The sequence below is a fragment of the Gracilinanus agilis genome, chromosome 1 (genome assembly GCF_016433145.1).
Source record: "Gracilinanus agilis isolate LMUSP501 chromosome 1, AgileGrace, whole genome shotgun sequence".
Classification (NCBI taxonomy): Eukaryota; Metazoa; Chordata; class Mammalia; order Didelphimorphia; family Didelphidae; genus Gracilinanus; species Gracilinanus agilis.
This window is the reverse complement of record NC_058130.1, coordinates 142742658-142757484: the sequence shown is the minus strand read 5'-3', so window position 1 is coordinate 142757484 and position 14827 is coordinate 142742658. Positions and strand designations below refer to the sequence as shown.

Here is a 14827-nt window from a genome sequence, read left to right as displayed (position 1 = left end):
CTGGTTCGTATCAGCTATGTGACCCTGGGCAAAAATTACCTTTCAGTAATCCAGACAATTTTCTATGACTATAAATTACAGAGAGCATGCTGATCTAAACTGGTGGAAGAAGTTTCCTATACAAATAAAATCTCAGGTCCAAGGCTTATTCCTCTCTATCTATATACACTTACATGTATTTGTGTTATTCTCCTTGAAAATGGAGATTATTCCATTCTTTGTACATGTATCCCCAGGACCTAGCAAGAACTTAATGACTGCTTGTTGATTTATTGATTTAAACTGCCAACACCCTAGATCAGGACTTTACCACTACCAATCTTCCTCCTAAAATTGGTTTCTGGTTCCTCACTCATCCAATATAATCTTCAAAAAACTGACAAATAATTATCATAGTGCATATACCTGACCATACCACCTCCCTGTTCAAATATTTTCAATGTTCAGTTAATGCGTAAGAGATAAAATACAAGCTCCTTACATTAAAGCCCTCCATAATCTGGCTTTCAATTATCTGGCCTTATTTCATACTATTCATATACTTTGTTTCAATGAACATGGAATTAAGACAGTCAAGTGATTTTCCCTGAGGTCACCACGCAAGCAGGGTCCTAGCTCTACTCAATCTGTTTAAACTGTCTCCTATGTTTGAAATGTATCTCTCCTCTCCCATCACTAGAATTCTCTTAAAAGGCCAATAAAGCTATGCTTATCTGAAGTGTCTCCAGGTTTTTCAAAGAGAAAAGAGAATTGTCATTCCAGTTATACTTTTCAAGGATTTTTGTCCAAGGTTGTCTTCAAACTTTTCATAAAGAAAAGAACCATGTCTGAATTTAGGACAACCATGGATTTAGACCCCTGATGGCAAACCTATGATACACATGTCAGTAGCCATTTTCGATGACACATAGCCGCATACAGAGAAGTATGGGGTCGCATGGTGAGGATGAAACATTTGCTATAGTATAGTATGGACACTCTGTGCACTATAGATGACAATTCTACCTATATTAATTTACCTATTTTGGTTTATTAAATACAGTTACATATTACAATCATACATTTTTGTTATTTAAACTATAAATATCGCAAAATTATGTTTTTTTTTCTCGAAGTGACACACCACCTGAGTTATGCTCAGTTTTTGGGCGAATTTTGACACACCAAGCTCAAAAGGCTGCCCATCACTGATTTAGACTCTATGAACTGTCTTTTATTAATCAGTCTCCACACTGAAAAGAATATTATTTATGGACATAAAAGAAGAAAGAGTAAGTGGCAATGATACTAGTAACCCATCTCTGTTAGCATCACTGTAGTAGTCATTAAGTTACATCCTCTTTCAGCCGCAGTTTCTTCCTCTGTATAATGAGATTAGGTTTCTGGGGTACCTTCCTGCTCTAACATTCTATGATGAAAGTTCCTGGTTGCTATTGCAATTCTACTCTAAGACCATCAAAAGCCCTTTAAAACCTGACCTCAATCTACTCTTTTCTATTTATTATTCAGTCCCTCTCCTTTTTGTACACCATGGTCAAGTCTTATTGCAGTATTTACAGCAAACTCCACCTCACATCCTGCCCCTTCCCAAACCACCATCTGCCTTTACATGTCTGGAGCATGCTACAGTGCATCCTCCTCACCTCGTTACTTGGAATTCTTAGTCTCCTTCAAAGTTCATCAGTTCCAATGCCATGATTTCCATGAAGTCTTTATTTATCTCCCAGCTGCTAGTACCTTCCAACAAAAATTATCTTGTATTTGTTTTAGATATGCTAATATACATGCATATGGTCTCCAATATCCAAATGTAAACAAGTTCCCTGAGGGGAGGGACTGTTATCACTGACTATATTCTCAGTGACTAGAATAGTACCTCATACAGAAGTATATATTTCATCCCTGTTCACTGATCAAGAAGAGGGAAAAGTGACCTAAAATTTCAAAATGCAAAGGAAATGCTGAGAGACCGTACTAACATTTAAAGAAAGGGAGACAATAGGAAAAAAGGGAAGGGAATCTCAGCAGAGATACTCTGCAGCTATTGAGTGTTAGCATTAGAAACTGGCAATTAACTATCATGATCAATATACAAATTAACAATATATATGGTCCATAGGTCTGAGTGGGATGATCCATAAAACCCCAAAGTATACTTCCTTTTTGCCTCCCTGTAGAACAGGTAAACCACATAAGAAACAAAGACTATGAAGAGGTTAGAGATAAAAGACTTGTAAAAACTAATGCAGGAAATGGCATATGCACAGCAACTATAATAATATAATTGGAAAGAAAAGAATAAAAAAATTAATGCTAGACAGGCAGTCATGGCCCTGAGAAGCTGAGAAAATGCACCTTCCTCCTCTTTTCCTTCTTTCTTTCTTCGCAGAACTAAGGGCTAGTCTAGATACAGAATATACCATCAAGAGTTGGTTGTTATATTGAGTGATTATTCTGAACATCTTTATTTTCTCTTTCTTTTAAATTCTTTGTTATAAGTGATATCTCATAAGATAAGAGGAATAAGGGCTATATTTGAAAGTGAGGATGAATATAAAAACAAAAGTTATCAATTATAATGTTTAAAATTACTACAACCACTTAAGTAGGAAAACTAATATGGCAGAATGAAAGGGAACAGTGTGGCCAAGCTCTCCTCCACAAACTTCTCCAAACAGACCTAGAAATTGTACCAGAGTGAATCCTAATGGGGAAATCCAGAAAAAAAAAAAAATCAATGAGTCATCTGCCTAGCCCTATTCAGCACAAAGAGATAAGACAAGAAAATATATGAACACTAGGAAAAGGAGCACTCCAATGCCCAAGAAGAGGCTGTGCATCAAGGGCAAAAAGGTTTCAGACTCAAAAAAAAAAAAAAAAGTACCTCCAGACACTATATGAAAAGATGTGATCTGTTTACTTTATTAGCCACTACCTAGTTCCAGGTCACAGATCTAGGGTTGAATAAGAAGACTTGAAAAGGGGAACAGTATTCCTTAGTTATAAGCTCTGGGAAATACATGGTAAAAGGAGGAAATTCAGGGCAGCTTTGTGGCTCAATGGATAAAGCCAGGAGGTCTTGGGTTCAAATCTGGTCTCAGATAGTTCCTAGCTATGTTACTCTGGGCAAGTCATTTAACTAAATTGAATTTAAGGCATTGCCTAGTCCTTACTACTCTTCTGCCTTGGAAATATTTAGTATCCACTCTAAGACAGCAGGTATGAGTTTGGGTTTTTTTTTAAAAAGAAGAAATTCAGAAGCCTGCAGCAGTGATATTGCTCAGATCACAGGTACAAAGCAGGGTCTCCTGTCTAGTATCTAGAGGAATAGTCTAAAGAGGAAAAACCAAGCAAGAAACCCAGAACAAAGAGAAGCCTGCAGCCAGTTTGAGCTTTCTAGAGGCCAAGGGGTGGAGTCCAGTAGATATCTATTCTTGTTCAGACCCAAACCCAGGTCAGGACCTTGCAGAGCACAGAGCACAGATATTTAATTTTGTTTGTTTTTTATCCATACCTTGAAACCTAACAAAATTCTTTATTCCCAGTATGCTGTTAAAACCACTTACTGCTCTGAAGGCAATTCAGACTTGTTTTATTTTTCTGCTTTTAATTCCTTTGGGTATAATCCCCATAAGAAACAATAAGGGAAAGAAAATATTTGCTTAGTCATATACATACACACATACATGCATAACACATACATGTACATCACACATAAGCATAAGGATATCCAATTAGTAATATTTACTCTTTGACATGATGAAGAGGGTCCCAAAAGCCTGTTTCCAAAAACCTTATACCTAGGATTAACAGATGCACATAAATCTGGTTGGGGGACCTGGGGTTTCAACTCAGGTGCCAATATAAGGATGGCATCCCTTTCTCTTCATTGCAATCAAGAGATAATGATCTTGTGCTTCAAAGTCGCTATCCTACACCCCACACTGGGATTGAGGGAAGGGCCTTCAAGAAAGAGTGAGGGAAAGTAGTAGCTCTCAATGGATGTCAGGTAAGGATGGAGAGGAGGGGAGGACTTGGGCATACTTCAAGGTTCTGAGTAGCATATAAAGTCAACAAAGTGCTTGCTATTTAGAAGCACTGTGCTAAGTACTAGGGATTAAAAAAAAAAAGACAAGATTCCTTTTTCTCAAGGAGCACAAAAAAATAAAAAAGGGAAGGCACTCACACACATTTTATGAAATCTGAAAGAAGCCAAGAAATAGAGATAAGGAGTATATAGTAGGGTGTAAGAAGAGGGGAAAGGTAAGAAGCATCCAGGTTATGAAGGACTTTAAAGTCAAACAGAAGGTTTTACATTTGAGCCTGAAAGTAACAGGGAGCCACTGGAGTTTATTAAATAGTACATGATTGGATCTGCCTTTAGGAAGATAACTTTGATAGCTGAACGGAAGATGGAGCCAACAAGAGGGTTACTGCAATGGTCCAGGTGTGAGGGTGATAGGGGCTTGCATCTTGTGATAATAATGTCAGAGAAAAGAAAGGAACTTATATAATGATGTTTCAAAGGTAGAATGACTAAATTTGGCAGAAGATTAGATGGAGGAGAAGGGGGCTCATGAGGAAAGTGATAACACATGGACCCCTCTAGCTTCTACAAATGAACTCTTAACCAGGTTTTGCCCCAAAGGGTGTCATGGTGTTCTGAGGAGGGCAGACCAAAAACCAGTTGTGGCCTGTAGAGCAGTCCAACAGTCACAACTGGCCCTCAGAGAAAGGGGTCACTATTTATATACCCATGGGGGGGAAGGATAGAGAAGAGAGATAAGCACCTCAAGCCCTACTCAGGGCCATAGTATGCCACAGTGTCCACTTATGCTTTATGTCTGGGATGCATTAAAAATAGCTCAATTCAGATGCCACCTCCTATAAGAAGCCTTTTTAATACAGCCTTGGTTAATAACAATTTTCTCTTTAGTAACCACATAGCACATGTTACTATTCTCTGATGCACTTATGTAATATATAATATTATACTTGTCTTTATATCCCATTGGGCTAGTAAGATCCATGAGACCAAAGACTATGTCTTTACCTAAACTGTTCATTTCCTCCAGAGCTAATACAGTGCTCAGCATACAAGATGTGATTAATGTCTAATAACTGAATGAATGGTTACTGAGTTATGTGCCTCAGCATATATGGAGTAATAATTGAAATAAATTAAACAGGTATTTATTGAGTACATAATATGTGGCCAGTCCTTGTGTTAAGACACTGGAAAAATACAGAAAAACACATCAGCATAAGACTAAATACCAACTCCCAAATATCCAGTCCTGTATTTCCAATTACCTAGTGGACAACTTTACTAGACTCAGCAATCAGCTGGATGTCTCTGCCCAACATCTGCAAATAAACATTATTACTGAACTATTCCCCAAAACTTAACTTTCTCCATAACTTCTCTTTAATAGACATTAACTACCAGTTTCTCAGATGATTGAAAACTCAAACTTTTGACTCTTCCCTTTCCCTTACCCCCTCCCCCAGAAAATGCTCATTCATTCTCTCTTTTTAACTCCCACTATAATCATTTCTTTCTCTTCTTTGCCTAGATCTCGGTAATATCCAAATGGTCCTCCTACCAGCTTCTAATTCTTCTGCTAGTGTTTTAGTATATATTTTTCTAATTAGGTTCCTTGGCCACAAACTGTTCTTTCTTCTTCCTTAAGAGTTCTCCACTAGATGATTCTACCACAAAAGGGCTCTGGATAAACATTGAGTAATGAATTACAATCGATATCTGACTAGAAGCATCAGCATATTCCCCACCCATCAGTGTTCCAAGTGAGGCCTCCACATCTGCAGCTCCAACGCAATCACAATGGCCTTGTTCAAATGCCAAGTTCTCTTTGGGCTACTCTGGGTTGTGGAGATACATTTCTCCCCAGACAGTTTTTTTTCTGAAAACCTCCCATTTTGAAAGTAATCTTTTCTTTTTCTCTTAACTCTTAGTCTCCCCACTCCACTGTCTTCCCTTTCTAGTCCACAATTCCACAACTCCTAATAGATGGCTCTGACCCTAAGAAATTCTCAGTGACTTCCTCAAAGATTTAATTTAATTCTTAATGTTAGAATTCAAGTTCTTCCATCTCATTCCAACCTATCTTTGCAGTCATTTTCCCCACTATTCTTATTCATCATGGAAGGAGGTATTGTATAATAGAAAAGAACACTAGACTACGGCTCATAAAGGTCTAATTTAGGTTCAAATCTTGCCCTTGACAAATTACTCATTTATGTGAACACAGAAATGTCACAACCTTTCAGAAGCTTCATGTCCTCAATTGTCAAATGGGGATAATACTTGCACTGCCTACTTCACATGGTGGTTGTGAGAAGAATGTCTTGTAACCATTAAAGAACACCAGAAATAAAAACTGCTGCTACAACTTAATGTTACAGCCAAAACGAACCATTCCCATTTCCAGTTCCTATCCTGTCATCTAAGTGCCTTTGCTCACTTCATTTCCTTTTAATAGACCACTGCTCCACCTGCTAAAATTCCTTTTCCTTCTTTCAAGGCCCAACTCTAGAGGCACTTCCATGAAGCTTTTTATTCTCTCCTGCTTCCTTCTCAAACTTCTTAATAATTTGTTTTGACCTTTCATGTATGTGTGTACATAATCATATCCTCCATTAAAATATAAGAAGACATTTTGATCTAAAGGAATTTTGTAACTTGGAGTTTAGATAACAGTATTTTGCTAATCGGTTTCCTTTTGCAATCCTATGTTTTTTGTTTCATGCATTTAAAAATATTTCTCTGAGGGGCACCAGGATGGCTCAGTGGATTGAGAGCCAGGCCTAGAGATGGGAGATCTTAGGTTCGAATTTGACCTCAGACACTTCCTAGCCGTGTGACCCTGGGCAAGTCACTTAACCCCCATTGCCTAGCCCTGTAACAAATAAAATTAATAAAGAAGGATATATATATATATATATACACACACACACACACACACACACACACACACACACACACACACACACATATGATATTAGGGTTTAAAAAAATATTTCTCTGAGAAGGGATAGGAGCAAGATGGCCAGGGGGTTCATAACACAGAAAAAGGTTAAGAATCTTCTTCATCCAGAAGAACATCATAAATGAAGCCCTCCTTTGTTGCCATGTCCTGCACACAACTTGCTACTGCTTGCTTCCCTATCCTGCTTTATGTCATTCTTCCTAACCTGAGATTTACCACCTCTTAACGAGGCCAAAATGGAACTAAGCAATAGGAAAAAATAACACAACTAAGGTCAAGATAGCTACTTCTAATTCTGCCACTATTTCTGCCTCTCTGGGTCTCAGTTTCTTGTCTATAAAATAAGAGTGAGAGCAGATGATATGTAAGGTCTAACATTCCACACTTTCAAGGCTAACACTTGAAAAGACTCCAGTCCTCTAGAAGAGTCAACAAGTATTTATTAAATACCTACCAGGTGCCAGGTACTGTGCTAAATATTTTACAAATTTTATCTCATTTAATTCCTCACAAAATCCTTGGGAAGTAGATGCTATTGTTCTCATTTTACAGATGAGCAAATTGAGGCAAAGAAGTTAAATGACTTGCTCAGGATCACATAGCTAGCTAGTAAGTGTCTGAAGATAGATTTGAACTCAGTTCTCCATCCACTGCATCACCTTGCTATCATTTATCTCTGTAGTTCCTTCTTATTAAGCCTATCACAGCCTAATCTTTTTTATACTCCCCACAGAATACACACACATTCTTGGCCCATGTTTATATATATATTTTTATTGTTAATATGTTGCTCTGGAATTTATGGGTTCAAAGAATTTGAATTATTCTCAAGAATGAGGCAGCTAGGTGGCTCAATCAATAGAAAGCCAGACCAAGAGATAGAAGATCCCGTGTCCAAATCTGACTTCAGATACTTCCCAATTGTGTGACCCTAGGTAAGTCACGTGACCCCAAACACCTAGTATTTACCACTCTTCTGCCTTGGACCCAATACTTAGTAGTGATTCTAAGACAGAAAGTAATGGTTTAAAAAAACCCAAAACATCTTTAGGGTAGCTTTGTATATGTAGTGAACCTTCTAAACACTGTATTTTTTAAGAACAGAAAATGGTGTACTTTCCTATCTCCAAGGTTCAAATCCAAGAACATGTGTAAAAGGTTGTCTTTGCTGATTTTAATTATGAAAATTATACAAAGGGAGTTCTAATTATCTATTTATTTATTCTCTATCATGTCATTAAGAGATAACTCCCCTCCTACCCATACATATACAAAGACACTGTAATCATCTAGAAATGACAGTATCAGGGCATAATTATCAATAAGAAATCCATGGCTTATTATTGAGTGGTATAATGGCTAAAGCCCTGGTCCTGGACTCATGAAGATCTGGATTCAAATAAACTCTGAAATACTTACTAGTTGTGTGACCTTGGACCAAGTTATTTAATCTCTATCAGTTTTCCTCAACTATAAAATGGGGATGATAATAACACCTTACTCCAAGGGTTATTGTGAGGATAAAATGAAACATTTATAAAGCACTTTGCAAATCTCCAACCCTATATAAATTCTAGCTGTGTCTGTTTGGTTTTTACTTTACTAAAAAAGAAAAAGCTGAGAGATATGAGAAAAATACATTAAGGACTTCTGATAGAAGCTATTATTTGACACTGACCCAGAACTTTAGAACTATAAGGAACCTTTGGGACTATCTATTCAATGCACCTTCAAATAGGAATTGCCTGGACAACATACCCAACAAAGCATCACTAATCCTTGCCTTGAAGATCTCCCATCTATATAAGTACATAAATTAATCTAGGCTATGAGTAAAGCTAACACTAACTTAATATCAACCAGTTTATTAGGAATCAAAAGGTATTATCTTCTATTATTCATTCATTTTTAGTTATATTATCTAGAATTCAAATATGCTTAAATGAATAATAATGCAAAATCATTCTGAAGATTTATATTCTGAAAACTCCATGCAAGTAGGGATTATGCCATTCACTGTATTTCCACTGTACCTGGCAGAATAGATGCTGATTTAGTCATTTTGAAATCATAGGTCAGAGTTAGATGAGCTCTTGGAAAACATTGAGACCTATCATTTTATAAAACTCGGAAACTGAGGCCCAAAGAGAGGAAGTGGCTTGCCTAAGATGACAAGATGGCAGGGATGAAGCTTGGATCCAATTTGTTTGGAACCCAGATACCTAAGATTACTTCAATTACCTATAATTTCCATCCATTAGTATTACTAAAAAAGGCTTCCTGTTACCGTAAAGCATACATTTTTAAAAAGGAACACCAGTTTACAACTTGGAAAAGTAAGATAAACTGGTTCTGTTGGAGCCAACTTAAGCAGTTCTGCATAGATTAGTGAACTACTAAATATGGCCAACAATGCATAGCCTCCTAGATAAAAAATGTGATTTAAGTTTTAATCAAGTACATAATAGAGCAGCAGTAGACACACAAGCTTATGGTCACTAAGGTCACTCTGAGGAAGTTAAAACATATCATTAAGTATAAATAGAAAACTTATGGATAAAAATGAGCCAAATTCGATTATGTATTTAATTGTCATATGATACCATTCCCAAAAGTAACTAAAGTACAGATAAACCAGCCTGATTCCTGTTGAAAACAAGTTCAAATTTACAAAAGTTGAGTCTACCGGTAGAGAAATAGAACCTCAGATTTTCATTTCTTGACTGTAGAAGGTAAGATTTTTCTGTCAAAGTTTCCCAAGTAAAGTCTGCAAAGCATGAAAAATCTTGAAGTCATGCATTCCAAACAGTAAATCAAGTTTTGTTTGTAAACATGCATCTGTGAATACTGTAATAGCTTCCTTATTAGTCTCTCTGCCATCAATCTCTTTCCTCTCCAATTCATCCTTCCAAAGCTGGCATAGTAATCTTTTTTCTAAAACATAGATATGTGGCCTCAAAAACTCCCAAGAGCCCTCACCAAACAAAATATAAATTGGCATTTAAGGCTAGCAATCTATCTCCAACTTACTTTTCCAACTTTATTTCATGATGGGCTCCTTTTGCTTCCTCTCATCTCTAATTAAATAACTAATCTGGAATACCCACTGTTCTCAGAAGTCATCCTACCCATTATCTCTCTCCTACATAACTTTTCTACAGATTCTCCACCCTTTAAGCCCCAGCTCAGTTGCCATCTCTTCCATGAAACTTCCTAATCCAGTCAGTTGGAAGGAATCTTTCTTCTCCTTTGAATCTGTTGACTCAGTTGGACCTTTCCTAAACACTTAGATGTTTTCTAATTTATGGTACTTCTGGGTGTCTATCCCCCTTTTACTATATAAACTTCTCAATGGAAGCAATCAATATTTTTCATCTTTACATCTTGTCCAGGGACTTAGCTAAACTAAACCATCCTTTGAATAACAATGAAGCTGGAGGGAGGTCAGAAAGAAAAAAAAAAACCAGGAAGGATCTATATAGATTCTAAAAGAAACTCTTTTCTCACTCAATGATACTATTATCTCATATCCCCAGCCTTAATCACCACCTTCTCCTAAGTACTATATGAAGAAATAGAAAGAGCATTAAAGAAAAGAAAGTCAGCAAGAGGAGATGATTAAATCAGGAAGGTGTCTATGCTGGAAGCCAAGAAACTGAGACTGAGTCAATGAAAGGTGGGAGGATACCTTTTTTTTTTTTTTTTAAACAAAATCTTGGGCCTTATTAGTACCCCCACCAAAGGCAAACAAGAAAATATCAATAACTCTACCATCCCAACTCTCAAAAGAATAATCTAGGGGGCAACTGGATGGCTCAGTGGATTGAGAGCCAGGCCTAGAGACGAGAGGTCCTAGGTTCGAATCTAGCCTCAGACACTTCCTAGCTGTGTGACCCTGGGCAAGTCACTTAACCCCCATAGCCTAGCCCTGTAACAAATAAAATTAATATAGGATATATAAAAAAGATATTAGGGTTTAAAAATTATTTTTAATTAAAAAAAAAGAGAATAATCTATAACTCTGAGAAAGGTTCAAAAAGAGAATAAAGCTTTCACAAATGCTATTTTATAGCATATTACATCTTTATAGTCATACAAAAGACTGAAAGCTCCACTCGCATTCATACAATCTCACAAGATCTGGAAGAAGGCCCTGAACATGTCAAGTGGAAATTTAAGGGGACCTTGAAAATATCAAAGTACACTTTCATTAACCACTATTTAAAAAATGGGAAAAAACATTTAAAAAATGGAATGCATTTACTGAGAGAGAAATGTGGGGGACTGCCTCAAGTCATTGACCTAAGACAAATGCCCCCAAAGATTTACAGTGAGAAATGTGGTCATGCTGGCCTCAGACCGATCAGAGACAGGGAGACTCAGATACAAGGTTCCAGTTAACCAAATATCACCAAGTTTACAGAGACACTCCCAATTTATAGGAAAACACAATAGACCTAATTTATACATTGAGCAAAATAACATCCAAGGGTTGGAGACAAAGGTTTTCATCCAGAAATAAAGGACAAGATTATTTAAAAAAAAAAAAAAAAAAAAAAAAAAAAAAGAGTTCAGGATTGGATTATCTGGGAGGGGCTGATGTGAGGATCAGTCCAGCCATTGGGCTAGACCTCCAGGAAGGGTACTTATGATCAGATCAGATCAGTCTGGGACACCTGCCCCAGGCAAGCTCTCATACAAACTCAAAACACTTTGTTCTATAGGGAGAAGAGTAGATTAATCTTGTAGCAGGAAGGGAAATAAATTGGGGGTGAGGGGGTGGGGGAGAGGGAAGACTGGAGTTGGGACCAGCTAACATAATATACATAACAGAAGTCCTATAAAGTCTACCAACTCAAAATAGGTTGGTAAAAATTACTGTCCTGACCAAGCCTTCTCTTAGCCACGATCCTCAGTGTCTCTAATAGATAAACTGGTTATTTCTTCCAGATGTATACATCTTGTATTACATGTAGATATCTCTTTATCATAAGCAAATGGCTGTTGTAAAGCTATGCTTTAAGTGTCATAAACTCTTAATAATTACAGCTGTCCAGAAACTGCATGGGTTACCTTGTGAGGTAGTAACCTCCTTCCCCCCCATCCCAAGATGTGTACAGGAACACATACACATCCAATTATTAGAAGTGTTCAAATAGAAGCCTGATTATCCCTTAGGGGGATATTATAGAAGGAGTTCATGTTTTTGTCAAGGAACTGCATTAGAGATACAAGTTTCTTTATAGCTCCAGAATTTTACAGTTTTTTAAAAGTGAAAAATTAAATAATTTTATTAGTTTTCCAACTCAAACTACACAGCAGATTAGTAGCATACCTCTATAGCTCAAGAATGGGAGCCAGAAAACAGAATGAAAGAGGGGACCAGAAGTCATAGGGAACAGAAAAAGAAAATAATCTTTTAAAAGTTTGTAGATTTTTAACAATTAAGGACCTTGAACAGTATAGATTTTGTACAACTGCAAAAATCTGAAGTCAAGAAACACTGTTTTATTAGCATATACAGTCTAAGTATTAAATTAATTAAGGGCGGGTAACCTAGGCCAACAGTCCTAAATCCTTTCAAAAGCAGTGAAAAGCCAATTAAATGTTAAAGAGCAGACTAAAGAGGACTTAGCTCTCGATCTTCACAACACCACTGAAAGTCTCTCTTTAGCAAAATAAGATCTCTTCCAGAAAAATCCATTAAAGGAAAAAACAGGTCAAAAAAAGTACTAGATATAACACTTATTCCTATAGTATTCACTGTACTAGATAATGGTATTTTGCTCAATATCATGTTTCTATGGAATCAATTAACTAAATCTGACAGTCTTCCTTTATACAGTTTCCAAAGACGGGAAAGGATTTTATATATCCTATATTTAATATACTTGTAAAGACAATGTAGGGGGAACCCCACCCCACCACCACGCCAAAAACAAAAACACCAAGAAAGACTCAAGACCAAAAAGAAAGTTACTCAATTAACAAAGGAAAAACAGCTGGTAAATTTGAGAATATTAACTCACTGGCACTTCCCAAAGAGCAGAAGGGCATCCTTTATAGAAGAGAGAAAGAATTATCATAAAAGAGGGGAGTATGGGGTGGGTCTGGGGGCCCTCCCCCAGAGGAAGGTGCTGCTAGGACAGCTACAATTGGGTTGGAGAATGTTAGGTTGTGGTGAGAGGAGGAATTGAGTCAGGTACCAAATGGCTAGGGAAATTTAGTCTAATAACAGGAAAAAAAGTGAGATAGTTAACAGCAAGATCTTCTAAGTAGTAGGATTCACATATCAAGGTCTTAGCACTCAAGTATTTGGTAGAATGAAAAGTGAGGGAAACTCCAACATCTGTTTTTATAAGGGTAACTTGGGGAGGTAGAGGTAGTCATGAGGGATACCAGGATCTCAGTCTGGGGAAGGGAATCAAGGTCCCCTCAAAACTAGGGAGTAGGGTTTTTGGGACACCACATTATCTTCAGCCTGGGAAGGGAAGAGAAGGCATTTTAAAGACAATTTTTGTGGGTGAGGTATACTGAATTCAGGAACCAGAAATTGAATCTCAGCCTAAAAATGGAAAAATAGATAAAAGGACCTTGGGGTTATTCAGCTTGGGAAAAGGGGAACACTGGGTGGTACCGGAGTTTGAGATCTGAAATAAACCTAAGCATGGGGGTACCTTGGGATCTCTTCAGCCTGGGAATGAAGTGGGGTTGGGGAGTGGGATTGTTAGCTATCATAAATAGATCTGGGGCAATTTTATGTCAGGATCCCAGGGTTTCCTTTTCCTGAGAACAGAATATAGGGAGGGGAGTGCAGGCCTTCACCAAAAGGACGGGACTGAATAAAGAGAGCCTAGGGTCTCCTCAGTCTATCGACCGAACCAAAATGTTGTGTAGTTGAGGGAAACTACTGTAGATATCTTTAGTCATAACAAGGAAACAGTTTAAAGAAAAGAAAATGGGGTCTTAAACTAAACCTGAGTACACTTAAGTCAGAGAGACTCGGGTCTCCTCAGTCTGGGGAAAGCATTGTGGGAGATCGAAGGGCAAGTCTCCACAGGCTGGCCAAGACAAGGTTAAAAAGCCAGGGTCTTCTCAACCTGGGAACGAGGAGTGTGAAAAGGGAGAAGAGTCTGTTAGAAGCAGGGCCAGAGAGTTATCTCTGCCCAGGTAGGTCTGGGGCCAAGGGGGTGCTGTTCAGCGTGAGTTGGCGACACAGGGCCAGGGTCGCCTTGAGCTGGGGGAGGGGGAAATGTTCCGCAGCGGGGGCGCGGTGCCGAGGGGGCCTCGCTCACCTTGTCCGAGTCCAAGTCCGGATCTGCCTGGCACAGGCGGTAAAGGAAGGATTTTGGGTCCCGGCAGAGCGTCTGCCGGGTGGTGAGGAAGTAGGTGCCGCCCACGTTGAGCCGGACCCATTTGGAACCGCCGCCGGTTGCCCGCTCCCCGAGGGGCGCGAGCCCGGAGCCACAGCGCCGACACAAGCCGCCCCCTGGTCCCACCCCGAGCGCAGTGGCGCCAGGAGCCGGGAGCAGTTCGCAGTGATTCTCCGCCATGATCCGAGCCCCTCCAACCCGGCCCTACACTCCGCTCAGGGAGGCTAGGCTTTTTCAGGCCGGAAGCGTCCGGCCCTTAATACCATCCGCCGGGATAAGTCCACCCTTCAAACGGGTCCCGCCGACGGAAGTACCGCCCTGAGGGTCCTCCAGAACGGAAGCAGCTCTTTAAATTGGTTCCCCAACCCCTCCTTTGCCCTCGGGTGCCGGAAGTGCTCCTCCGGAAAGGTGGCCGCCTGCTGGAGTTTCTGTAAAGGGAGTCGA

At 38.8% G+C, this 14827-nt stretch overlaps 1 protein-coding gene across 1 annotated transcript in view; it reads right to left on the bottom strand.

Moving 5' to 3' along the window:
• The window catches only part of KCTD5 (potassium channel tetramerization domain containing 5), an 82523-nt gene extending 67926 nt beyond the window's left edge, over positions 1-14597 (bottom strand). Inside the window, exon 1 of the mRNA XM_044657771.1 lies at positions 14306-14597. Within this exon, the coding sequence (XP_044513706.1) occupies positions 14306-14563 (258 nt within the window). The 5' untranslated portion in view covers positions 14564-14597. The remainder of the gene's footprint in view (positions 1-14305) is intronic.
• Positions 14598-14827: the final 230 nt, after the last annotated feature.